We start from the raw sequence: 27,605 nt of genomic DNA on the forward strand, positions 1-27,605 counted from the left end.
GCTTTCACTGTGCTATGCGTTTGCAATGAGAAACTCTTATATGTGTGAAAGGCCGTTATTCAAGAACATTCCATTGAGTGTTTTCCTCAGCAGCAGCGGCCAGTGATCTCATTAGCTCGTTAGCATTTGTCTGAAATTAGCCTGTGTAAAAGCGGGGAGAGCTCAGGAACCAGGGGCTGATTGGGTTATTCAGCTTCACTAAGTCAGTAAATGAAAAAGTTGTTTGGCATAATAAGCCTTAATTCATTTTTCTGTAGTCGAACGGAGGAACCCATGTGGTGCTTATGCGCTGTGACAGTTGAGCTCAGATCCCCCGCAAAAAATCAAGGGGAAAACACGTCACGAGCAGAGGGCTAAAGTTCATTTTGTAATACAAACCCTCTGCTTATTACCACTATGTTCAAAATGTCCTGCACAGAATCAAACAAGAGTCAGTGAGAACAACCTCCTGATCAATGCAGTCTAACTTCACTATAACGAACCCCCGTGGCACCTGGAGACATCAGGGTGTTCACTATAGGGTTTGGGAATTTGCTGTATCACAATAATGAAGAAATGCCCAATTAGAATTGAGCATCAATATATAGTATTTTTGTGAAGATTACTTCACATTGATCAACATTTAAAGGGAAAACAGTAAAGAAATGAAAATGGAAAGAATGTACACTTGTGTGCTGAATACAGTAATTACATGTCCTTGATTGTGGCTTGTGCTTTTCTTTTATTGTCCAGATCATCAATGATTTGAAGTTTGTTTTCAGAGACAAAGATGGTCTCTTACTCACTATCTTCACTCACTTTGCCTGGTTGCAGTTGGCTCCTCACGTATGTTGCCTGCTTGCAGTTTGTGTGAAGATGGCGAGCAGGCAATGATTGCGTGCATCATGCATGATTCACACTACAATAGGTTATCTTTGAATTAACCTTATCTTTGAATAAAACAACCATGGTATGTTTTCACTGAGAGAACAACACATTCATACTGGAGAGTTCAGTGCCAGTCAGTACTGAGATGCTTGTGTCCGGGTCGATCGTGTTAAAGTGGTGGCTTATTTCCACTGAAGAAATCGGTTCTTGCTGTTAGGATGTTTAAAAACGAGGTTTCGTTATAACAAGGGTTTGTTATAGTGAAGTTATACTGTATGTCACTTTGATTATTACCTAACTGAATCAATAGTGTTGTGTGTTACACTAAGCTGCTCCAAAACCCAGCATCCCAGCACAGTATGTGTGTCAGTGATTGTGTGTCTGCCTGTGTTTGTGCGTTTGTGCATCTGTATGTGTGTGTGTGTGTGTGTGCGCATCTGTGTGTGTGTCTGTGTGTGTACAGTATGTGTGTGTGTCTGTGTGAGTACAGTAAGTGTGTGTGTCTGTGTGTTTCAGTGTCTGTGTGAGTACAGTATATGTGTGTGTGTGTCTGTGTGAGTACAGTATGTGTGTACAGTACAGTACAGTACAGTACATGCTGTATTCCTAGTATTGTGTTGGACCTGCTCCATCAGCAATACGCCTATTCTCAGTTTCATTCTGAATGACGCACATCTTCGCCCCCCTATCACCAGCTGCTGCTCAGCAGTTTTAGTGTCGGGGTACCAGTGCTGTGCGCACCCCCTCTCTCTGTTTCAGAGACAGCTTTCTAAGTCGTTAAGCACTTTATGTTGTTTTCAGCAGCATCTGCTGTTTACAGACCCCCCCTCCCTCCCCCGCACCCACAGTGACAAGCCTGCCTGCGCTGAGAACTCACCCCTGGGCTTTGTTAGACTCGCAGAGCTGAGGTAAACAGATGCAGCAACCCTGCTGACATCCACACACATAGTGCATGAGCGTAAAGAGGAGTTTTTCTTATAGCACCAGAGTGCTCTTTCACTGCTGTGCTGCTGCTGCTGCTGCCAGCTTATACAAAATCAGAAAAGCTAAACCCAGTCTCCTCTGTGCAAAGAGATTGCATATGCTGGATTAATCTGTGTGTGTGTCTGCTTGTGTGTCTGTGTGTATGTGTGTGTGTCTGTGTGTCTGTGTGTGTGTGTGTGTGTGTGTCTGTGTGCGTGTGTGTGTTTCTGTGTGTGTACAGTATGTGTGTGTATTTAGGAGCACCAGCCAAAACAAAAACATGTCTCAGCTACATAGATATCAACTTTTTATTTGAACTCCTTTAAAGGTATCAACACAGTAAGTCTCAGTTTTTCCTGAAGTTTATTCTAAGACCATGGAGCTAGAAAAACTGAATGCCCTTTTTTCCAAATTCCCTCCGAAACCTAGGAAAAGAAAAACGTATCTAAGATTATAAGTACTTTATTTATTAAAATAATTGGGGTTTTGCCAAGGAGAGCCTTATAAACCTTCTTAGTGCTGGAGTTTAACCCCAGTCTCCTCTCTCTCGTCTCCCCTCTCTACACCCTCTCCATTCTACCCTCCCCTCTCCCCCCTCCTTCTCCCCCGCCCTCCTCCCCGCCCTCCTCTCTCTCTCTTTCTCTCTCTCTCTCTCTGTCTCTCTCAGGCCCCGGTGATTACAGCGATGTGCTCCCGGACTCGTTCCCTTCGGCCCCCGCGGAGCCCCTACCCTCGTTCCAGCAGGAGCCGGACGACGCCTACATCGTGAAGAACAATCCTGTGGAATTGCGTTGCAGGGCCACGCCCGCCGCGCAGATCTACTTCAAATGCAACGGGGACTGGGTCAACCAGAACGACCACGTGACCAGAGAGAGCCTGGACCAGATCACAGGTAACCAACACAGCTCCCAGCCCTCACTCACTGAGAGGGACAGCAACACAGCTTCCAGCCCTCACTCACTGAGAGAGACACAGCAACACAGCTCCCAGCCCTACTCACTGAGAGAGACACAGGTAACAGAGCAGTGTGCTATTACTGCTTACTAAGCTGAGTGGTGTAAAGGTTACCTGGTCACTGCAGCAGCTATAAGCCTATTGTAGCCTCTCAGAGCTTTGCAACCGATTAATTTAGCAAATGACTTTGTAATAAAATCTGTTCCCCCAGTTGCCCTGAATTCTGTGTGGAAATGTATGACTGAGTTCAAGGCATTGACCGGGTTAGAGATTATTCAATACATGATAGTTAGGAATAAACACTTTAAATGAAAACAAACAGACCAACAGACAGTCAAACACAAAGTCGGAAAAACATTGATTGTGATTTGAGCATTTCTAATGGCTCTGGGTTTTTAATCCGGGGGGAATTACATTGACAGATTGAATAAGAGACTATTACAATAAAACTGCGCTTTGATTCTCAAGGGATGTGATTGGGGTTAGGTTTTGACATCTCACTTCTAGTTTAATGTTGACTAATTTAGTAAGTTGCTTCTACAGTACTGAGCTGTTCTGTAGCACTGTCTAGCACACATATCTGTTTACACTTTTCTTATGTACAGGGTGATTAGAAAACACACCATATCATTGATGTAAACGTACTGCTTTCTCATCACCCTGTACACAAAGAGTATAGTAACCTGCAGTGATTGAAATAGGATAAACAGCCTTTTCAAGTAGAATGCTATCAATAAAAAAACAATTCTAATAATGTGTCTCTTTCTGTGCGTCTGTGTCTCTCTGTATCTCTCTGTCTGTGTGTCTCTGTGTGTGTCTGTGTCTGACTGTGTCTCCCTGTGTCTCTCTGTCTGTGTATTTCTGTGTCTCTATCTGTGTCTCTGTGTCTGTGTCTCTCTGTGTCTCCGTGTCTCTCTTCCCCAGGGCTGGTGGTTCGAGAGGTGGATATCGAGGTCTCTCGCACTCAGGTAGAGGAGCTCTTTGGACTGGATGATTTCTGGTGCCAGTGCGTGGCCTGGAGTTCTGCTGGGACTACAAAGAGCAGGAGGGCTTACGTCCGCATCGCATGTATGTCTCCCTGCCTGTCTGCCTGTCTGTCTATCTGTCTCCCTGCCTGCCTGTCTGTCTGTCTGTGGGATATGCCTGTCTCTGTCTGTCTGTCTGGCTGTCTGTCTGTAGGGTATGCCTGTCTCTGTCTGTCTTCTGTCTTTCTGTCCATAGGGTATGCCTGTCTCTGTCTGTCTGTCTATCTGTAGGGTATGACTGTCTCTGTCTGTCTTTCTATCTATCATTCATCTCTGTAAGTCTGTTAGTCTGTATCTTGGACCCTCATCAAGAACAGCAGTTTATGTCCTCATTATCTGTCTTTCTTTCAATCTGTCTGTTGTCTGAAGTTAAAGCAACAACTCTAAAACAGTTGTGCTTTGAGCAGCCTAATGAAAACTGCTGGGAAACTGCGTATACACTTCCCATTCAACTATTTGCCTCAACAGTTGCCAGAAAAAAAACTACGAAAATGCAATATGATAATAATGATGCTAACATTTGAACAGTACACCCCCGTCTTCTAGCATTGATACCACATTATTCACTTTTTCTCCTGCCTACATAACAAAACCTCTATCTTGAAAAGCATTTATCCAGATGTGATGAAACCTGGCTAGAGCATTGGTTAGCTCAGGTTTTTGAGAGTATCAGAGTGTGTGGACTCTGTCGATCTTTTAATTCACTGATATCTCGGTGGCATTGGATATGCATGATTACATGAATCCATCAGTCAGTCATTCCAGCTCTGCCAGTTTGGATGCGCGTTTGTGTCAGTCCTGGGCAGTTATCTATCTATTGATCAAGCAAGTAAATAACTGAGTAACTCGGTTTATCCACTTCTGTCTGTCCAGCAGCCAGTGAGACAGACAGTGGCAGATAGTTAAAGTGGTTTTGTAGATAAACAGATCTCTCCATCTCTCTCTCACCTCCTGAATGTGTCTTTGTCACCCCCTGTAGACTTGTGTAAGAACTGCATAGATAGATAGGCAGATAGGCAGATACATGTCTTATGTTGTTCTGTCTCTCACTATCTCACCTTATCCATGTCTCGTTGTGTCTGCGTCACTGTTCCAGATGTATACACTGTAAATCATGTAAAGTTTTCCTGCACTACTGAACTTCGAGCAGTACAGGTAAACAGAGATAGACTGATCTGTCTCACTCTCTCACCCTTTCTCCGTCTGGCTGTGTGTCTCTGCTGCCCCCTGCAGACCTGCGGAAGAACTTCGATCAGGAGCCGCTGGGGAAGGAGGTCCCGCTGGAGCACGAGGTGTTATTGCAGTGTCGGCCACCAGAGGGCATCCCAGGGGCTGAGGTGAACACACACACTGAACCCCTGCACCCCACAATCACCCTGCCTGTACCATACACCTGCACCCCTGCGCCCCACACTCACTCACACACAGCAGTCTATACACTGTAAACTCTCTCTCTTGCACCCCACACCACAGCCCCTGCACCCCACACTCAGTTCTGGAAGCCTGTAGTAATGTCTCTGCGTCTGTCTGTGTGTCCCCTTGTCCAGGTGGAGTGGTTGAAGAACGAGGAGCCCATCGACCCCACCAGAGACTCCAACTTCCTGATCACCATCGATCACAACCTCATCATCAAGCAGGCTCGGCTCTCCGACACGGCCAACTACACCTGCCTGGCCAGGAACATTGTGGCCAAGAGACGCAGCACCACCGCCACTGTCATCGTATACGGTACTCAGCCCCTCTGCCGGCCTGTCTCCGGCTGTGTGGTTCATCTGCCCTCCTTGGCATGAACTGTACAACTTGTCATTCCAAGAAAGACATCCTCTATCCCTCTGTGTCTATGAGACTAATCTCACTCTCCATCTCCTCTCCTCTCCTCTCTCTCCTGTCTCAGTATGAACTCCTCTAACCCCGCTCTTCTCAACTCTCTCAGTGAACGGTGGCTGGTCCACGTGGACGGAGTGGTCCCCCTGTAACACTCGCTGTGGCCGTGGCTGGCAGAAGCGGACCCGGTCCTGTACCAACCCGGCGCCCCTCAACGGAGGAGCCTTCTGTGAGGGGCAGCCGTACCAGAGAGTCACCTGCAACACACTGTGCCCAGGTCAGTACCACACACAGCACAGCTGCAACACAGTGTGCCCAGGTCAGTACCACCCACAGCACAGCTGCAACACAGTGTGCCCAGGCCAGTACCACACACAGCACAGCTGCACCACGCTGTGCCCAGGTCAGTACCACACAGCACAGCTCCCCCTGCTGGAGAACAAACACAAACACAGTACAGCTCCCACACACTACCCTGCTGTACCCAGCCCAGTACCACACATAGCACAGCTGCACCACGCTGTGCTCAGGTCAGTACCACACACACTGTGCCCAGGCCAGCACTATACTCACCACAGTATTGGTCCCACACAGTTAGGTGCTGTGGTCTCAGAGACAGTGCGATCACCTGGTGTCTGGGTGCTGTGTATGTCTGTATGGATGTTTTGTCTGTGTGTTTATATTAATGTTGAGATGAGTCAGAGACTGCTTTATTAATGCCCTGTCTGGGTTCTGTCTGTTTGGATGTTAATGTTTTATCTGATTGTTTATATAAGTGCTGGGTGACTCAGAGACTGTGTTAACAGTGGTGTAGTGGTAAATAAAAAAGTGGGTCAACTCCCCTGTTTGGTGAAGTTGAACAGATAGATTGAACAGATAAACATGAACAGATACATTGTTATTGGCCCTCAGCCAACCAGAGCCCCGACCCACAGTTATTTCCCCTCTCAGGTGCTGTTCACGTGTGCCCAGTCACAGACCCGATGCTTCACGTAAACAGTTCTGTGAGCGTCCTTTCACGGGCCTTTCCAGTGAGCCTATATTGCCCAAATTAAAAGTTCATCTGTGTATACCCTCGACTACCACAGTGTGTTATTGCCTGGTGTTTACGTTAATGGTTTTATCTGATTGCTTGTATAAGCGCTCAGACGCTGTGTTAATGTGTTGTGTCTGGGTTCTGTGTGTTTGTGTGTGTTAATGGTTTTATCTGATTGTTTATATAAGCGCTGGGTGACTCGGGCACTGTGTTAACCCCTCTGGCTTCTCTCGTCTCTCAGTGGACGGAGGCTGGACGGAGTGGGCGAAGTGGTCTGCCTGCAGCAGGGAGTGCACACACTGGCGCAGCCGCGACTGCCAGGCCCCGGCACCCGTGAACGGGGGGAAAGACTGCAGCGGTCTGCTGCTCCAATCCAAGAACTGCACCGACGGACTCTGTATGACCAGTGAGTACTGAGGGGAGAGGGGAGAGGGGTGAGGGGGAGAGGGGAGAGAGAAGCCAAGAAGACGTCCTGCTTGTCTCCAATTGAGATTAGAAAGACAAAGAATATGAGCAACTCAATCAAATTTATGATTAAATGTGTTGGACAGTATGGAGAAGCTACTCACAGCATTGCAAGATCTACTCAACAAGAGAAGAAACAGATACAAACCATTCATTTAAATCTATTAAAGTTGCTGTTTGGCTAATTAACCACATTTTTGCTGCTGGCTGGTATTTTATAGCCTCAATAATCTGGGGGTTTAACCCACACAGTTACATTTATTTTTATATGTAACTATTATTATTATTATTATTATTATTATTATTATTATTATTATTATTATTATTATTATTATTAATTTATTAATTTATTAATTTATTAATTTATTAATTTATTTATTTTTCAAATGCAGTTCATCCCATGTTTTCTTTTCTCATCCTATTTATTTATTTAGTTATTTCTTCTTTTTTTCAAACAGATAAAAAGCTTTTTGTTGAACATAAAATTCATCGTAAGTTTTCATTTCATTTTCTTTTGATTTTTGTTTGACTCGTGTTGTGATTGTTTTTAACTTCCTTGCTGCTAACCTCACCCTCATGGTTCAGTGTCTCTCTCTCCTTCCCTCTCTCTACCTCTCTCTCTTTCCTGTTTTCTCTCCCACCACCCTTCTCTATCCCACCCTCTCCCTCTCTCTCCCAACCCTCCCCCCTTGACCCACCCTCTACCTACATATCCCTAGCTCTCTCTTTCTAGCCCCCTTTCTCTCCACCCACCCTTCTCTATATTAATTTCTCTCCCCCGCCCTTCGCTCTCTCTGAACTGTATGGGGTTTATAATTATTTTTAGATGTTTACCTCCGATATGAACTGCATTCTCTACAATGATTAATCTATGCAGCACCTTGCAGTAAATTGTGTGGGTAGTGCACAGTAAGTATGTATCTCTGTTGTTTGAATGTGACTCCCCTCCCCTCTCTCTCTCTCAGCTCTGGAGGTGACGGGTGATGTAGCGCTGTACGCCGGCCTGGTGGTGGCGCTGTCTATTTTCCTGGTGATCATGGTGGCGGTGGGCGTGGTGGTCTACCGGCGGATGTGCCGTGACTTCGACACCGACATCACTGACTCATCGGCCGCCCTGACCGGGGGCTTTCACCCCATCAACTACAAACCTCCCCGACACGGTGAGAGCCTCCCTTCACCCAGCCCTCCTCATCCACACAGCTTGCATCTCCCAGACTCAGAGCTCCTCACAGGGACTGCCCAGGCGAGATCCGCTCCCTTCACCCAGCCCTCCTCATCCACACAGCTTGCATCTCCCAGACTCAGAGCTCCTCACAGGGACTGCCCAGGCGAGATCCGCTCCCTTCACCCAGCCCTCCTCATCCACACAGCTTGCATCTCCCAGACTCAGAGCTCCTCACAGGGACTGCCCAGGCGAGATCCGCTCCCTTCACCCAGCCCTCCTCATCCACACAGCTTGCATCTCCCAGACTCAGAGCTCCTCACAGGGACTGCCCAGGCGAGATCCGCTCCCTTCACCCAGCCCTCCTCATCCACACAGCTTGCATCTCCCAGACTCAGAGCTCCTCACAGGGACTGCCCAGGCGAGATCCGCTCCCTTCACCCAGCCCTCCTCATCCACACAGCTTGCATCTCCCAGACTCAGAGCTCCTCACAGGGACTGCCCAGGCGAGATCCGCTCCCTTCACCCAGCCCTCCTCATCCACACAGCTTGCATCTCCCAGACTCAGAGCTCCTCACAGGGACTGCCCAGGCGAGATCCGCTCCCTTCACCCAGCCCTCCTCATCCACACAGCTTGCATCTCCCAGACTCAGAGCTCCTCACAGGGACTGCCCAGGCGAGATCCTCTCCCTTCACCCAGCCCACCTCATCCACACAGCTTGCAGGCTTGAGCCAGGGATGGAAATAAGACTCCTATTGCATAGCAGTTTCACCCATTCCAGGTTTTACTAAGAGCTAGCATAGTCACGGTGCTATGCACTGGGAGTCTTATTTCCATCCCTGGTGGAGCTTAGGGAGCTGAACTCTGGTCCAGAAGGCTGTTGGTTCCAATGCAGCATTTTAACATCTTTATTAAGAAATGTCTTCTTTTTCATATTACACAGGTTTGAGTTGCATGCATGCAAAGAGACAGGGTTAAGTCCTGTACCTGCTGTAACTAGTTCAGACAGTGACCAACCTCACTCAGTCAACTGTTTAACTCCCAGTGTGTCTGTGGCACCAATTACTAATTTAAAATGAATAAGAAACAACTTTACACTTCCCACAAGAATCTGGTCTATAAGTTTTGACAGAAGTAGCCTGCATCACTTCCTGTGTCACAGATAATAGGACCCCCCTCCTGACCTCATGTCTTTCTAATACAAGCTCGGAGTATGAGTGTAAGAACTCAGGTTAGGGGCGCTATTATCTGTAACTCAAGGGAATGAACAATACTGTTTTGTCGATATGATAACCAAGTCCCTTTCTTGTGTTTAGAGAAACAGGGGTACTGTATATACAAATAAATGTCCCGAGGTTTTCTGACAAGTCTGGCTGCTGCATTGTGGTTGGAAAGCTGTAATTAAAACCTTTCCGGATTCAATGATGTCCTGGATGGCCAGTTTCTTTCAATGCTATTTTGATATAAGATTACCCCGAGGATGACCATAAACACTGATGAACTCCTCAGGCTGTCTCTTCTGAAATATATACAAGGACACTTTGGATAAATAAATACATGCAGGATGACTGGGAATGGGGCTTTTGTTTCTCATTTTCCCTCCATGAATCTAAACAAAAAAAATTAACAGCAAGCTGTATTTGGAGAGTATAAAAAAGAGCTTTAATATTCTGGCCAGTATGTGATGCTCGGAGCAGAAAAACGATATGCAACGTGAACCTAAACCACAAGAAGAATTAGTGTCAGTTAAGATATCACACCCATACCGAGATCCCGTTTCATCCCTCCTCTGTCTCCCCCCCTCCCACATAGATAACCCCCATCTCCTGAACGCCTCGATCCAGCCCGACCTGACCGCCAGCGCGGGTTCGTACCGGGGGCCCATGTACTCTCTGCAGGACTCGGGAGACAAGATCCCCATGACTACCTCCCCCTTGCTGGACCCCCTGCCCAGCCTGAAGATCAAGGTGTACAACTCCTCCACCGTCTCCTCTCAGGGGCTGTCCAGCGGAGGGGGGCTGCAGGAGGGAGGGCCCATCAGCAAGGCACCCCTGGGGACCTACCCCGGGGGAGGAGTGCTGTCCCGGGATGGAGATATCCTGAACCAGAAAAACAAGGTTCTCGGCTCCTCACAGCACCTCCACACCCTCCCCAGGGAGCCTGGGAACAGTGCCAGTGGGACGTTCGGCTGCCTAGGGGGACGACTGATTATCCCCAACACAGGTCAGTCAGCACTGCACCATCCACTGCTGTGTAGGATAATATGATGGTGTCTATAGCATTATAAATATGTAGGATAATACAATTATTATTATTATTATTATTTATTTCTTAGCAGACAATGGTGTCTATAGCACTGTTATAATGAATATTAGTCCCTGATATCATCCCCAACACAGGTCACTCAGCACAGCACCATCCACAGATACGCAGGATACTAGTATAATGTCTCCCTTAAAAAAAATCCCATAGTAAAAGCACAACAAAGCTTATTAAAACATAGTGAAAGCATGGTAAATCATAGGCAGGCATTTTAAAGTACAGAGAGGAATGTTAAAAAACATCGTAAACTGGTAAATGCATAGAATAACCATGGGAAAACAGAAAAATTACCAGGGTAAACTTTTATAAGAGCTATAGCACTGTTATAATGTAATTGTAGACACTGAAATTGATGTGATAAAGCCACATTTATTTTGAATCTGATTTACACTTTGTTAAAATAGGATTATCAAACAATTTATATTCCAAAATCCTTTGCTAAAGGATTATTAATGCATGAGACAACAGTATCAATAAAATGATAAAATAATTGAATTTCTGATTGACTGAACAGCAAACGAAAAAGATATGCAACTGAACCTGCATGCTTTAAAACCGAATTATTGAAAGGAACGGTTGTGTGGATATTTATTTGAACTCTTCCTCTCTCCTTCTTATCTCCCTTCACCCCTATCCCTATCCATATATCCCTCTCCCTGTCTTCCAGGTGTCAGTCTGCTGGTTCCCCAGGGCACAATCCCACAGGGGAAGTTCTACGAGATGTACCTCATCATAAACAAGCGCGACAACACAACGTGAGCACTGCAGGGGGCGCTGTTCTAACAAAAACAGTACAGTACTCCCACGATATTTCACGACTTGGTTAATTCACAGTTTGCCCATGTTGACAGTAATGCTGCAAGCGAGTGTTTTAACCGCTATGCAGAAAAACTGAGCTTGTCTACATTCGTGGTTTTAGAGCTTTTAACCCCATCTCATCTTACCGACAGGGGACACAATCCGTAACAACACTGCATCACACAACACTTCCCGTTACATAATAAATAATCAATAATTCACTGTTTTCAAAGTGTTTTGGATGTGTAAGACAGATAGTAAAATAAAGAGGGAGCACTGTACTAGTTAGCTTTGTTTTTGATAACGTATGCTGTCAACATTTCAGAAATCCATTCATTAGTAATTGCACATACTGCTGGGGCTCCTTGTCGGAGCTCCTTGCCTGCCCCCTTCCCCCCTCACTCCTCTCTCTACTCCTGCCCCAGGCTCCCCTCGGAGGGCACACAGACTGTCCTGAGCCCCGTGGTGACATGTGGTCCCACAGGGTTGCTGCTGTGCTGCCCGGTCGTCCTGAGTGTACCGCACTGCGCCGACCTGGCCTCCTCTGACTGGATGGTGAAGCTCAAGACACAGGCACACAGCCAATGGGAGGTGAGTGGCACACAGTGTCCTCACACACAGGGTCATAGCCTGTTAGCCTGTTATTGCAGACACCCTGCAAAAGCACTACCGCGTGGAGTGCAGGATCAGTAATGCAATCAGGATCTTGCTGGTTTGAATCCCGGTTGGACCAAGTTGCCGTTCTTGGCTGGGGGTCCGTAGGGAACACTGCATTGGCCCTTGCAAGTTACAAAGGGAAATCAGATGGGTATAGTTCACTTCACCACGCTTCAGCGACCCCTACTGGCTAGGCAGAGACTATCTGTGTTACTATATGAGCCTTGACGTTTCCATCCCAGTGTTAAAACATGATCTTCTTTCTCTTCTTGTTTGTCACCAGGAGGTGGTAACACTGGATGAGGAAACTTTCAGCACGCCCTGTTACTGCCAGTTGGAACCTCATTCCTGCCATGTGCTCCTGGACCAGCTGGGCACCTACAGCCTGGTGGGGGAATCCTACTCCAGCGCCGCTCTCAAGAGCCTCCAGCTGGCCATCTTTGCACCCGCTGCCTGCAGCTCCCTTGAGTACAGCCTCAAAGTGTATTGCATAGAGGACACGCCTGACGCACTCAAGGTCGGTCTGTCTAATCTGTCTGTCTGCCATGGACCTTGAGTCTGTTTGTCTGTTTCTATATCTGTCTTAAAGTGGCACATTCATGGTGAGCTGTCTGTCTGTTTGTCTGTGTCGGTTAATGAATTCAAGTCAGAACCATCTGGTGCTGAGTTACAAGAAAGTTGGTTTACAGTTTTCCGCTACAGCAATAATACAGTATCCCAGTAAAGGGCAGCAAATTCAAACGTAAACAGGAACTCTTGTAAATTGTGTCGGTCTCAGCTGTTAACCAAAGCATAATGCCATCAAAACACGGTCGTGCTGCAACAATTAATACAATTACCCCCCCTCGCCCCCCATCTGGGATAAAGGATCATCTGAAAAAATGTTGTAAACATCATATAGACTACAAGTAATAGAGAGATTGGTCGCCATGGCTGGTTGCAAGGTATGGAGTTAGTTAAGCAACTTCAAAATCAGCATTGGTATTATTTACACATACAGTGATGACCATAAGTACTGACATCATTTCTGATTCCCAATCCACGAATTAGATGTCTTAGTGTCATAGATATCCGCTGTGGAGTTTAACCATATTTCTGTCTGTCTGTGTGTGCAGGAGATCCTGGAGCTCGAACGGAACCAGGGAGGGTACCTGCTGGAGGAGCCCAAGCCTCTGCTCTTCAAAGACAGTTACCACAACCTGCGACTGTCCATCCATGACATCCCTCACTCCCTGTGGAAGAGCAAGCTGCTGGCCAAATACCAGGTGATTATTATATATTCTTAACTTATTATATATTCTTAGACAGAGGGTAGGTGACACTTCTTCACACAGAGAGTGGTGAGTGGTGGCCTCCTGTCATTTGTAATTCTCTTAAATGTTATTTATAAATGTATTCCAGGTAGATATCCTCTTAAGGCTGGTTCATACTTTGATTGTGCGACTGTCGCTGAGGGTGATTTCTCATCTCTCTCTTCTTGTGGCTGTCTTGACAATCCCAGGGAGACTGGGCAACAGAGTAGAATTATCATTATCAATCATCTCTAGCTGGTCGCACGTCTTGTTTCCCTGTGGTCGCCAGACTGAAGGATGATCCAGCCTTAAAGCTTCCTTACGAGTTGATAGTTCCCCATAATTTGTCGACACTGCGGGACTACTGGAATACGTTCTGCCTCTGTTCAGTGCCCTGTTCTGATCTCTGTGAACCCTGCAGCCGCTGAGAATCAGGCAAGAGTCCTAATCTGATTACAGGTTTAAAAATAAAAACGAGCAAGAGGTTTTATTTTTGTTTCATTTCAAAGCAGCAACCAGAGAAAAAACTAGAATAAACAAATACATAAATAAATAAACGATTCCTAAGCTGAGGATTTAAAAAAAATAATCAAATAGAATAAATCTGATATTTAGTGAAGCTTGGAGAAAATGTATCCCCTTTTAATCATTTGAATGTGATAAAATGATTGCTACCAAATAATGATAATTATAATCCTAAAAATAACAACAGATCTAACACCTTATGCCATGTTAAGGTGTTAATAGGACAGGGACAGCATGTCATATTCAGTGCTTTCCACATGAATATTTATTTGTAGAACTGAATTCAACAGCTCATTAAACATTCATTAAACATGGTAGTTGTGAAGCTTGAATCACGCATTGCAGAAACACTTAGAACTCTGAGTGAACTAGTCGATTAAAATTCATGTCCAACTCCACATTAAAGAAAAAAGTTATTAGAAAGATAAGCAGCAGCAGGGTCAGGCCTCAGGACTTCTTCTTGGCTTGTGATCTGCTCAGGTCTCAGAAAGATAAGCAGCAACAGGGTCAGGCCTCAGGACTTCTTCTTCTTGGCTTGTGATCTGCTCAGGTCTCAGAAAGATAAGCAGCAGCAGCAGCAGGGTCAAGCCTGGTCAGTCCTTCTTATTATTTTTCTTGGATTGTGATCTGCTCAGATTTCTTTCATCCACTCCTTCCCTCCTTTCCACCTTAATTAATCAATATCTTTATAGTGGGTGTCTGGAATGTTGTTGCTGCTTATTCATTCAGATGCTTCAAGAGCTGCCTGGATGCACAGTTCTGGGATCAATCAGCAACTAGGCACCGGATGAGCATAAGAAAAGATTCCACAACGCCCCAGTGATAGAGAGTTTGGGAGAGTTTGGATTAAAGCAAGGTCCTGTTTTCTTTTCTCTCCTGCAGGAGATCCCTTTCTATCACATCTGGAGTGGCAGCCAGCGCGCCCTGCACTGCACCTTCAACCTGGAGAGACACAGCCTGGCATCCACCGAGCTCACCTGCAAGATCTGTGTGCGCCAGGTGGAGGGAGAGGGGCAGATCTTCCAGCTGCACACCTTCATCCAGGAGGTACGGAAAGAGAGAGAACAGAGAAAGGGGAGGTGTGGCAGAGAGAGGAAGAAGGGAGATATGGAGAAGGGCAGAAGTGATGAGATCTGACCAGTGATTAGAGGTAGAGGCAATCATTAAAAAAGAAGATGACCCCGAAGATGCTAGTGCTGGTTCGTGTTCACCGTAACATCGCTGCATTGATGAACGATTCTAGGGACAAGCTGTACAGCACGTGGTGATACCGTCGACTTTAAAATGAACCGATGGAATAAATGTGATGTTTATTTATTATGTTTTACCAAACCATTCATTTTGATTTATTTTGAGGTTATACTGCACTTCCATGGTGTTATTTCTGACTCTTGGTTTTCGTTTTGTTATTTCAGAACGTGACACCGTTTAACCCCTTCCCCGCCGCAGACAGTGACCCTTGCCCATCCATTCAGGTGGGGCCCTATGCCTTCAGGATACCCTCGTCCATCCGATATAAGATCTGCAGCAGCCTGGACGCGCCCACCACGCGGGGCAACGACTGGAGATTGCTGGCACACAATCTGGGCTTCGACAGGTAAAGGCAGGCTTGCCCGATCTGTTTGATTCCTCTCCGAAAATTATCTTTTGTCTGTAAGATTGCTTCAAAACAGGGCCCAGTGCAACTGGAGGGATGAACTTATACCTCAGTCCATCAGAAACTTCCTTGGTTTCAAGGTTAGTTATATGTTGGTGTAAAACTAAACAGAATTGTGGGTCAGTGGGGCACTTTAACTTGTAGGAAAAGTAGAGTGATGAAAGTATTTAAGGATGTGTACAGCACTAACTGACCTCTCCCTCCCTCCCCTCTCTCCCCTGCTCCCCCTTTCTCTTTCTCTCCTTTCTCTGTCTCCCTCTCTCCCTCACCTGCTCTCTTTCCAGGTACCTGAATTACTTTGCCACCAAGTCGAGCCCCACAGGTGTGCTGTTGGACCTGTGGGAGGCCTGTCACCATGACGACGCGGACCTCAACTCGCTGGCAAGCGCACTCGAGGAGATGGGCAAGAGCGAAGTGCTGGTGGTCATGGCGACCGAGGGCGACTGCTGAGAAGGGGCGGGGCTACGAACTCACAGGGCAAGACCACTCAGAATGGAGGAGGCGAAGCGAAACCCCACCACACAGCCAATGTGCATTTCACGAATCACAAGGCAAGATAAAAGCGTCCAAAAGACACGAAGGATACTGTGACACGATACAGAAACAATGATATCGCTACACGGTAAAGACACAGTAAGCACTGGGATATGAATGGAAATGGAAATCCCAGCGTGCAGAAAAGCTTGGTGCATATCATCATAATACACGGGTCAGGATATAAACTGAGCTGAGCTACAGTCTTCATTCGTATCGTCATATGCAGGTCAAATTGGGATGGGTTTTAGATGATCGTTAATGCTCATTATTGAAATGCTAGAGAAAACTTCTAAATGTGTGTGTTAAAGGAATTCACGCCTGACAGTCTGAAGAAGTTGTCTGCAATTGACTTGGAGTGCTTGCCTTTCTCTCTCGATGTTTTTAGTGGCTCTCAGATCGCTATGCAGCATTGTGTGATTCAGTGTATCGCTGTGGGTCACGGCGTTGTATGATGATATGTATCATGTGATTAATTATTGTGGGTGGTTGCATCTCGACAAATCGATGACTCTTTGACCTCTGCCCCTTGTCTCGTGTGGCTTCAGGAATCCTGGGTGGGGGGGGCTGGGGGGGGGGGGGGGGGAGGATCCAGTCGACCAGTGTTTCTGCCATCCCAAACTGGGAATTCAACACCTAACAGTTGCCTTAGACTTTTCTAGCAGTTTACACCAGTAGGGTGTCATGTCAAACCAGTAAGACGATTCAGTTAATGTCACATTTAAAAAAAACAAATACAATTTGGGGGGGTGGGGGCTGGGGTGATAATTCTGTGAAGACGATCTGGACTGTATTAATCTGATTCCTTCATTCTTAGTTTATTAAAAAAAAAAAAAAATCTCCAAATACAACCACATCATTGCAGTGGGATCCTGAAAGTGGCACACAGTGGCTGTTAGTTATCAAAACTGTTTAAGAAACTGGCTTAAAGGCTTTCATTTTCTCAAGAAACTCAAAATTAGATGGTTTTAGGGATGAAGTACCAACAGTGCAACTGCTGTATTGTGCAATGTACAGTACTCTGCGGCTTTAGGTTAGCTATTAGGGACATAGAGTCATTCCAGCCCGAGTGGACCAAATCACTGGGGAAATGTTCCCTCCATTAGTAATCATGACACGTAAAACACGTGTGATTGAGAAACTGGTGCGAAGGCAGCTGCACTGTGTGAGTCAATGAGCATGAAAAAGAGGAGCTGTGAAACTCAAGCAGCCACACATATGGTGAGAAAGTGTGTGAATAAATAATGTTCTTGTCATCTTAAAACAGGTTCAAGGGCTTTCCATGAAAAATAATGAATTGATGTAAGAGATGTGATAGGTAACACCCCCCCCCCCCCCCCCCCCGCCAATGATGAGCCCATAGAGGAGTTAGCTCCAGTGAATAGCACGTGAATTGAAGTGTATTCAGAATAATCCCAACCCTGATCCTCAAATGCTATTCCAGTCCAGGCTTTTCCTCCAACACAGCATTAAACCCAGTGCCCACTGTCTGTCTGAAAAAGTAGCCATACAGTACTCCTAAGTGTTTATCCATAACTTCAAAAACAGGATAAATTATAATCAGTCAAGCAGACAAAACGATGAAGGCACTAGCCAAAATGTTTTGTCTCCTCCTCTTTGACTTTAGTGTCCAGCAGGAGGCTTAGGGGCATGTAAAACAGAACTCAAATGACCTAGAAGGAGCGCAATTCAGAGTTGGACTGCCTTGTTGTAAAGAATTAGTAAACTACGGAAAGCCTCATACTTAACCCCCCCCCCCTCTCTCTGTCTCTCTCTCTCTACCTCGCTCTCACTCTCTCTCTCCCTCTCCCTCTCTCTGGCAAGATAAGCTTTGGACAACTTCGAAACCATTAAGAGTTTCCTAGGAAACGAGATTTTAAGTTATTATCCAGATTGTTGGATTATTTTGTGTTTTTATCTGTTTGTTATTTTGCTGCTTCTTTTTTTTTTTTTGCTTGTTTCTTTTTAAAAATCAAACAAAAGAACAGGCGAAAATGACAGTAACATTACTTTATATCAATCCTGAGCTAAAACCTCAAATGTTCACATCCTATCGCAGTGTCGACAATAAACACAGCGCTCTAAAACTTAACTCTCAGAAAAGGAAAGAGCTTCAATTGGAGGTCCCGAATAAGGACTGGTTTTAAAATGACCCGTGCTGGAGGCCACTATTATATCCCAACCTGGGTGTCAGTATCGGGGGGGGGGGGGGGGTTACAACACTAGTGGCACCGCCCTGTTTTACAACTGAACTTTAGTCCAGTAAAAGCAAAACATAAAAATTGATCTTTTTCAGTGCGAATTTAATCCAGATGGCCTCAGAACATCCGATATCATTGCGATTCGGTTTCCTCCATTTTTCATTCTGAGAGCTCCATCAGCGCTAATTCCAAGTCTTTACTCTCTCAGGAACAGGAATGTTCTTTGCTTACAGTTAATGGGTGTCTAAACCGACATGCAGAGCATAACGCTATTTTTTTTTGGTTTTGTTTTAATCTGCTGTTGTTTATAAACCCTGCGTGCAACGTTGACTTGAGTCTTTCACTAGATTACATCATCCTGGTGCAGGCTCTGTGTGTGAGTGCGTGTAACAAGCACCACAGGGAATGCCCAGCCAGGAGTCCTGGTCTTTGCAGTGTCAGTGGAGCTGATCCTGTCTTTTTAACCTGGACTCACCTCTCTCCTCACAGCGGAATGAGATACAGATGCTGTGAACTTGAGTAGCACATGCCAGTTCTGGAGTTTGGAATGAGATTAATGAGTCAGTTTAGAATGAGACTGTTTGGAACTCATATACAGTTGCAGACTGGTGTATTTATGATTACTTGTCACTGGGTGTGACGGTTTTTAAATAAAGTTGCGTTGGATTTCCTGGTTTTAAAACGGCTTGGACAAAGCGAACTCTGTGATTTCAATGCATGCATGGAATTAAATGGAAACTTTGGCGGCGCCATATCAGTTATAACAAGTTTAACAATGACAACGCTGTTAGGCTCTTCAAACAGATTCAATTCATTATCGCCATTTTATAATGGTCACAACATCACACACCTTAAGGCTGATTCAACCCAGGGCATTTTGAATGAAAAAAAATGGAAATACATCAAATAAATAAAAAAAATTGGAAATTATAATTTAACAAAACATTTGCATGGGAATGTCTAGAACATACAAGTAACAAGTTGAAAAATCCACAATGTTCAGTATCGTTTTGAGAGAATAACAAGGAAACTCTGCACACATCAGACAAGTAACAAACAGAATGACAAACTGCATTTCTATGACACATTGTCAGAGAAATTTACTGTAGTGAGAAAATATCCCAACCCCTAAAACAAGCAACTACAGGGACTATAGACCATTATCACAATCTTATTTTAGGAATATTATTATGATTATTATTATTACTATTATTATGATTATTGTTAATTGTATTATTATCATGATTATTATTATTATTGTTGTTATGATTATTATCATCATCACCATTATTATTATTATTATTATTATTATTATTATTATTATTATTAATATTATGGAAAAGAAAAGTGTTTAACTCGTGAAAAAGAAAACCGAAACGTAAGCAGTATCTTTCCACTTTGGAATAAGCTCGGTAACAACAACTCATATTGCGTGTTTCTAATTTGATAATCATATTGGTTTTTTTTTCTAATGTGTTCCTTATATAAGTACTATGCAAGTACAAATGATTAAGCGTCTTAGAACTGCTTTACTGTACAGAGGGGATGTACACAATATTCTTCTTATTATTTTGTGGTCAATTCTTTTGTGGAAGTGGCTGTACGTTTCATTGAGTGGCGCCATACAACTGAGAAGCAATGTAAATAAAACACTGAAGTATGTATTTGTTGAATTTCCCATATTGCGAAACTGCTGAAGTATTTTTTTCTGTTAAAATAAAGGAAATGTCCTCAGTTTGACTAAGTGCAGATATACAGTTTGCTCCACTGTATCAATGTATAAGCCTAGTTCAGAGCACAATTATACAAACTACATAAAAGTATTGAGTGATTGCCTCCCTATTGCTGTTATCCCACTCTGACACCAATGTAATGGTTTTTAACTGCTGTTGTCTTGCAAAGGGATCTTGGAATTTGAACTTCCAATCCTCTGGTGCCACAGCAAGGACTGAAGTACTGTTTGTGCAGTCAAAGTTATCGTCCAGCCGCTATTCTGAAACAGGCATAGCACAAAGACAAGAGCAATTTCAAAAGGAATAGAAGAGTTGTGAAGGTATGAAGCTAGCAGGAGCTTGCTGTAGCTTATTTTATATCTTTACAACGATTTTAATGCTCTCAAGATTGGCATTGCCTTTGCATTTTTTTTCTTTGGTTTCAGTCTGCCTCCCCTCTTGGCTCCAGTACCCCTTACGTAAACCTCCTTTTTTGAGATTTGTAAGCAATAGAATATGCCATAAACAGTCAGCGCCTCTTTTTAAAATGAATGATATAAAGAGAAAAAAATGTTTGCTTTATTCTGTACATTACCAATTGTAAATAAATGTTTAGCCTTCTTATTGTAACAAAAATAATTTTTATGCAATAAATTATATTTCCTAGTTTAACAAGAAGCATGTGTGCTATATTTCTGTGGGTGTCATAGACTGAAATGAACACACTGTTTGTGCCAATTATATGCAATGAACCTGTGGTTGCAGTTAAAGGGTTAACAATGTCATCTCAGGATTGGATCCAGGGATTGGACTCTGCCAGCTGCTTCCCCCATAACTTACCTAGAATATCCCATGACACACTCAATGCTAGAAGACACATTCTGTAACTATTCAATATCTCGTGCACTTTAAAGCACTGTATTTAATACACATACTTATGAGACAAGGATACAATCAGAAATATAACTTGTTGTTAATTTATGGAGTCCCATTCTTGCAATCACAGAATTGTGTGTTAAGTGCATTAGTAACTATCATTAAATGGAAACTTCAGCATAACTACGTTTCATCAATGTACCTGACTTTGTATTCTGTATTCTAAAGCAATGAATTCAGATTTCTCCCACCAATTGAAACAGGTAAGTTCATGGTGTTTTTGAATTAAATAAATCAAACTACATAACTTTGTAAGTTTGATATAATAATTGCAAATGTTGATTTGTTTAAAAAAATCCCAAGTTAAGGCCTGCTCTATACGAGAAGGATACTCACAAAGTCTCTGCTAGGGCAGCTGAAAGAATGGCTTCTCTGGCTGACTGGGTAGCTGGAGTTTCATGCTGTACATTCTTATATTTCCCTGCCCTTATCATAGCAGTTCTTGTTCCACACCCCCCTGCTAAAGAGAGACAACCATTGTGGATGCTTTCAGCAAAAACCCTCTGCCTATTACAGGAATCCTACTCCTGACACCACTGTAATGGTTTTTAACTTCTGTTGCTTTGCACAGCAATCTTGGAATTTAAACTTCCAAAACCCTCTGCTCTGCAGCAAGGACTGGACCAGGTTAGCTACAGGAACCTGTTGGCACTGGCAACACTATTACTGTTACTGGAAGGGGACAGAGAACTGAAAGACCCACTTAATTCAAACAGCAACACTCCATATGAAAAACAAAATGATCGATGATCCCTGTTCAAAGCGTCAGGTACAGATCAATAATGCACTGTAGTGCTGGCATTCCTTTCACTTGTGCATTTAATTATTTATTTCTTAATCAACTGCGGTACAACAATAAGCCTCTGAAGAGTGCAGCTGGAAGTATGAACGAGCCTCTCGTCTAGCGGTCTGCAGCGAGGTGCGTATGTAAAGATACAGATCTTTGAATTGAGCTCAAACCATGAGGCAAGAACCTTACCAATCCACTAAAGCAACACTACTCTAATCTAGTTGGAAACACATTTAAAGCACGTAGAGCAAACTGAATAATTACAGTAAATCACACCTCATATTAATTTTTGTGATTTTGTAAAGCTCACTTTTTTGGAGTTAAATGGCCAAGAGCTTATGAGAAAACTGCGTTGGACACAATAAACACAGATCTCTGTTTTGCGTTGGAAAGGTTAAGTGGAACAGTTAAAAAGAAGCTGGATAAATTTGGGGACATCATCTACGCATATGGAAGTGAGAGGTTTGGAGTTGAAAAAAGGAAGGAAAAAGTACAAACTATTCCTGGAAAGTCTAGATGGCAGCAGGAGATTGAACGCTTAGTTAGAGAAAGGAGACAGCTGAGGAAGCAATGGAGAAGAGCAGAACAAAGTCAGAAGGAGGGACTCAATCTGGTTACAAAGGGTCATAAAAGATAAGCTTACAACATTGCGCAGAGCTGAGCACCTACGGAAAGAAGGAGCGTGCGAGAACTAACTTTTGTAAAGACCCATTCAAATTTGTAAAGAAGTTATTCACCAGTGAGAAAAATGGCACACTAAAAGCATCTAAATTTGAGCTGGAGAGATATTTGGAGGAAAGACATGCAGATTCAAAAATGCAGGAGCCTATGTCAATTCCTTCAGACATCCCACCTATCAATCCACCAGAATACCAAATGGAGGACTGTGCACCTAAGTGGAAAGAAGTAGAGTAAGCTGTGAAAAAAGCAAGGGCAAGTGCTTCAGGTGTTCTACAAATCCTGTGGAAATTGATGAAAGTGCCATGGGAAAAACAGGTTGTACTAAGAGCATGGCACTGAGCAGGTGGAGTCTTTATACCTAAAGAAAAATATTCTACAAGCATCAGTCAGTTTCGCCCTATTTCCCTATTAAACGTTCAAGGCAAGATTTTCTTCAGCATTATTGCTCAGAGATTGTCAACTTACCTATTAAAGAACTGCTTCATTGACACTTCAGTACAAAAAGCGGGCATTCCAGGTTTCCCAAGATGCTTAGAACACATCAATGTGATCTGGCAACAAATTCAATCAGCTAAAAAGGAGAGGAAGGAGCTCCATGTGACATTCCTGGATTTGGCTAATGCATATGGTTCAATGCCACATGAACTTCTTTGGGCAGCATTTGATTTTTTCAGTGTACCGATGACAATAACAAATTTAGTGAATCTTGGGAGACTTGCAATTTAGTTTTTCAACTTCAGAATTCAGCACTACATGGCAATGCCTAGAAGTTGGAATAATGACAGGATGCACCATTTCTCCACTGGCTTTTACCATGGCAATGGAAGTAATTATTAGGGCATCAAAATGGGTAGTGGGAGAGAGCGCTTGGCTTCTGGAATGTGACTACCACCAATTCGTGCATACATGGAGGACATGACAACCATGACTACAACAGTAGCCTGCACTAATCGGTTATTGAGCAAATTAACCAATAACATTGAATAGGCACGAATGCAATTCAAGCCCACTAAATCAAGGAGCATCTCTATAATTAAAGATAAAGTGGTAGATAAAAGGTTCTACATTAATGGTGAGACAATATCAACAGTGTCTGAGAAGCCAGTAAAAAGTCTTGGGAGATGTGTGGGAGAAGTTAGACAACAAGCAGTGGAAGGGCTGAAGAGCATAGACAGTAGCGCTTTACCAGGCAAACTAAAACTCTGGTGCTTTCAGTTTGGTCTACTGCCGAGGCTGCTGTGGCCACTGACTGTGTACGAGGTTTCTTTGACAACAGTAGAGAAGCTGGAAGCTTCAATCAGTTCATACGTCAGGAAATGGTTGGGAGATCCACATTGCCTCAGCAGAGTGGGACTTTATGGTAGGAATACTGCATTTATCAGTCTCCGCTCTAACAGAGGAGTTTAAGTGCGCCAAGGTCTGACTGGAAATGACATTAGTAGAGTCACGCGACAAATGCATAAGGGAGGCAGCACCTGTGTTGAAAACTGGAAGAAAATGCTGGCAGATGTTGGTCAATGGCTTATTTTTCCACCTGAGATTGCCACCACTAACCTTCGACCAGATATTGTCTTGTGGTCTGGATCAGCATGCCTTGTTCACCTGGTAGAGTTAACAGTGCCACGGGAGGATGCTGTAGATGAGGCGTATGAGAGGAAGAAACTGCGGTATGCTCAACTAGCCGCAACAGCGAGTCCGGGTTTACCCAGTGGAGGTGGGTTGTCGAGGATTTGTGGCACACTCTAAAACCCGGTTTCTCAGAGACGTCGGATTCAGTGGCGAAGAGTTGCATTGCACAGTGAAGAACTTATCTGAAGCAGCAGACGGAAAGATTCTGGTTTGGGATCTCAAGCACAATAGAAAGAAACGCTGATAAGTAAGTAAGTTGGGTTGAGTTGAGTGAGGGACGGAGGGGGGTGATGCTGGGACACCAGAATTACCTTTGAGCCCACTTGAGGTGTTGTGGGCTAGTCAACAAAACACAGAGAATGGAAGGTGCCCACTTGACGACCCCAGAGATGTACCCTACTTAGCTCAATCCAGACGGTTGTCATGCTGATGCGCTGGGGAGACCGCACTGTGGTTGATCCCTGGAGCCAGCATCGCAGCCGTTGTGTGTGCTGATGCGCTGGGGAGGCAAAATAAGCTGATCCCTGGAGCCAGCATTACACTTCAGCCATCAACACCAGACAGAAGGATATCTACATCATCATATGGAAGGAAACACAAATGGATGGAGACACAGATGGATCACATTAGTTTACTGTAAAGCTACGTCTTAGTTGGTGCTTATCTTGGTGAGAGCCAAGTTCAAATCAGCATGAAGTTTTAACATCTATTCTCATGTAATGGAAATCATTATGGTAAACATGTATTTAATGCTTTTTAATCAAGTCAAATAAATAACTTACAGTGGCATCTTTGTTACTTATTCAGAATGGTGTAGTCCCTGTACACTTGGATTACATTTTAATTAAAAAAGCACCAAACATTATTATTATTATTATTATTATTATTATTATTATTATTATTATTATTATTATTATTATATTATGAATTCATACTTAAAAAATACCCTGCAAAAATCAGAGGTAAACGTTTATAAGGGGAACAGCGCCATAAAACAAGCAGATTGCCTGATTAAACGGCAGTGCTGTCTTTTCAATTGAATCCAGCTTGAGCAATTGACAATAGCTTCTAAGGGCATGGTAACTGGGAAATCTCACAGCTGTCTCTCATTATTCCTTTCTGGCCCTTCACAGAGTCACAGAGGGTTAGATGGTTCAATATATACTGTATTCTGCCAGGCAGCTGCTGATTATTACAGATTTTTCACAATATAAAGTTAAGAGAACTTAATAAATCAGATGGTTAAAGATTTCAGCAATGGGTTTATATTTTTAAAAAAAGGTTCCACAAATGCGGATGCCTTTATCCCCCCTTCGTGTAATATGTATTGTAAGTGTTCTCTTTTTTTGGAATGGATTACTCTATCGATTCTGCACTACCACTCTTTTAAGAGATGTATGTTTTTTATGTGGAAATACAATAACCATGCTGATAATGATGAACAATGTGGCTGCGGGGCTTTTTAGCGGGGGAGTAATGTGAGAACTAGGAGATAATAACTCTCAAGATTTCTTTTTTTATTGTTTGTGAAAGCTAGGAGATGGAGAGAGGGGGTTGGGGTGGAGATAGGGAGCGACAGTGAGGGATCAAGGGAGGGAAGGAGCGACTTCTCACTAATGTTGCTTTGAAAAATGAGAATAAACTCTTATCCATTTCTAAAATAGTCAAAAGCAGGCAGCAAATTGTATGTAATTAATCAAAACAGTCCTTAAAACAGTTCTTGTTTTGTGCACAGGGCCTTATTTTGCACCAGTGTGGGAGGGAGAGAGAGAGAAGCGGGATGGAGAGAAAGAGAGAGAAGGGAGGGAGAGAGAGAGAAAAAGGGGTGAGAAAGAGAGGGGTGGAAGGAGGCAGAGAGAGGAGAGAGAAAGAAAAGGCTTTCTTTTAGCCTCTGGAATGAAATCATCTCTAAATATTGTCTGGGGGAGATTTCAGGCTGCTTCCCTGCAAATAGGATTGAATGGAATGGTTAACCTGTTTTAATGATATCCATGCTTTGTGTAAAAAGCAGAGTAATGTAATGCACACCTTACTGGTGCTTCCAGTAAACCAGTTAGGAAATGCAAGGCCATTTCAATAAAATTCGATCCTTTTTTATTTGTATTATTATTGCACTTCAAAATGCATAAATACGCTATCCTTTTTTTTATTTCAATGTTTTTTTTTATCCACGCTGGCTTGATGTAATACCAGAGAGCTTAGCGCCCCCTGCTGAAACTAAGAGGTGCTCTACATTTGGAATGCAGCTCCTGTGCTCTCAGCCTCGCACCTCAGTGGACATGCAGCTCCTGTGCTCTCAGCCTCACACCCCAGTGGACATGCAGCTCCTGTGCTCTCAGCCTCGCACCCCAGTGGACATGCAGCTCCTGTGCTCTCAGCCTCGCACCCCAGTGGACATGCAGCTCCTGTGCTCTCAGCCTCGCACCCCAGTGGACACTAGTGTAATCCACATCCCAAACACACACCTCCACTCAATTCAGTGGTACAATTGCCAGTCTCTGCTTGTAGGAAAACACCTGTTGATTATACAAAACAAACTACAGCTGTGTTAAAGATAACTGATGTTATTTTTTTGTTTGTTTGTTTTTTCTGGCGATTTGCGCAGCGTTATCATTAAATAATTGCACACACATGTATCATTGCTTTTGACATCTGGTACAAGAGCTGCACAAATTATTCGATTATCAGATAAGCTCTCCACAGGCGAGGGTCATCGGTGTTGATTAGGCTAATTTACCATTCCAAGTGAAACAAGTGAGGAACCAGCTGCTTGGGTTTGTGTGGAGTGCTGTTCTCTGCAGATATGATGAAAAGCAGCCACCATCACAAAGCCAAGCAGCTGTTTCTTCACCTGTTTCACTTGCAATGGTAAATTACCCCAATCAACAGCGATGACCCCCACCTGATTGTCAGCATCTGATTCAAGTGGCGAGCTCAATCTGAATAATACAATGATCGGTTGGAGCAGCAGCACTATCTGTACTAAAATCTACAATAAGGATAGCACTGCCATAATTATCATTGAAGACTGGGGTTAGTATTTTACAGCATCAGCTGTCTTTGAGGGGACATTTTTTCAACTTGATCCTCAAAAATAGCTGGACATGCTTTTTTTTTAAGGTCTCAAGAAGATGTAATTCTCTCTTGAAATCTTATTTTCCTGGGAGCTGCTGTGTCTGCGAGCTGAAAGAGGTTCTCGGAGGGCTGAAAGAGGTTCTCGGAGGGCTGAAAGAGGTTCTCGGAGGGCTGAAAGAGGTTCTCGGAGGGCTGAAAGAGGTTCTCGGAGGGCTGAAAGGTCTCAGAAGAATTCAAACAGATGGCTGCTCTGGTGTCTGCAGTTGATTCAACCCAGGGTGAGCTCGCCCTTATACAAGTTTACTGTATTAAAGCATAGCAAAGTGGGATACAACAGTGAAAGAAAGCATGGTGAAGCATAGGTAAGCATTGAGTATAGTCAGGTATGGTAAATCATATTAATAAATATAGCAAACTAGGGTAAACTATGGTAAATGCATATTATAACCATGGCAAAAGCATGGGAAAACTGCAAAAATACAGTGGTGCCTGTCTATCA

The 27,605-nt window shown here is 43.9% G+C and overlaps 1 protein-coding gene across 2 annotated transcripts in view; it reads left to right on the plus strand.

Moving 5' to 3' along the window:
• Positions 1-20,673, plus strand: part of LOC117417709 (netrin receptor UNC5B-b-like) — a 64,574-nt gene extending 43,901 nt beyond the window's left edge. The window contains exons 2-17 of one of the 2 annotated variants that reach the window (XM_034029922.3): positions 2,498-2,722; positions 3,709-3,852; positions 5,043-5,146; positions 5,357-5,537; positions 5,743-5,910; positions 6,911-7,075; positions 7,593-7,625; positions 8,100-8,294; positions 10,110-10,520; positions 11,287-11,374; positions 11,843-12,008; positions 12,358-12,591; positions 13,190-13,339; positions 14,774-14,938; positions 15,307-15,488; positions 15,833-20,673. In XM_034029922.3, coding sequence (XP_033885813.3) covers positions 2,498-2,722; positions 3,709-3,852; positions 5,043-5,146; positions 5,357-5,537; positions 5,743-5,910; positions 6,911-7,075; positions 7,593-7,625; positions 8,100-8,294; positions 10,110-10,520; positions 11,287-11,374; positions 11,843-12,008; positions 12,358-12,591; positions 13,190-13,339; positions 14,774-14,938; positions 15,307-15,488; positions 15,833-15,998 — 2,777 coding nt within the window. In that variant the 3' untranslated portion in view covers positions 15,999-20,673. The remainder of the gene's footprint in view (positions 1-2,497; positions 2,723-3,708; positions 3,853-5,042; positions 5,147-5,356; positions 5,538-5,742; positions 5,911-6,910; positions 7,076-7,592; positions 7,626-8,099; positions 8,295-10,109; positions 10,521-11,286; positions 11,375-11,842; positions 12,009-12,357; positions 12,592-13,189; positions 13,340-14,773; positions 14,939-15,306; positions 15,489-15,832) is intronic. The other variant, XM_034029923.3, reaches the window with a different exon arrangement.
• The last annotated feature ends 6,932 nt before the right edge of the window (positions 20,674-27,605 follow it).

Source organism: Acipenser ruthenus, chromosome 13, assembly GCF_902713425.1.
Source record: "Acipenser ruthenus chromosome 13, fAciRut3.2 maternal haplotype, whole genome shotgun sequence".
Lineage (NCBI taxonomy): Eukaryota > Metazoa > Chordata > Actinopteri > Acipenseriformes > Acipenseridae > Acipenser > Acipenser ruthenus.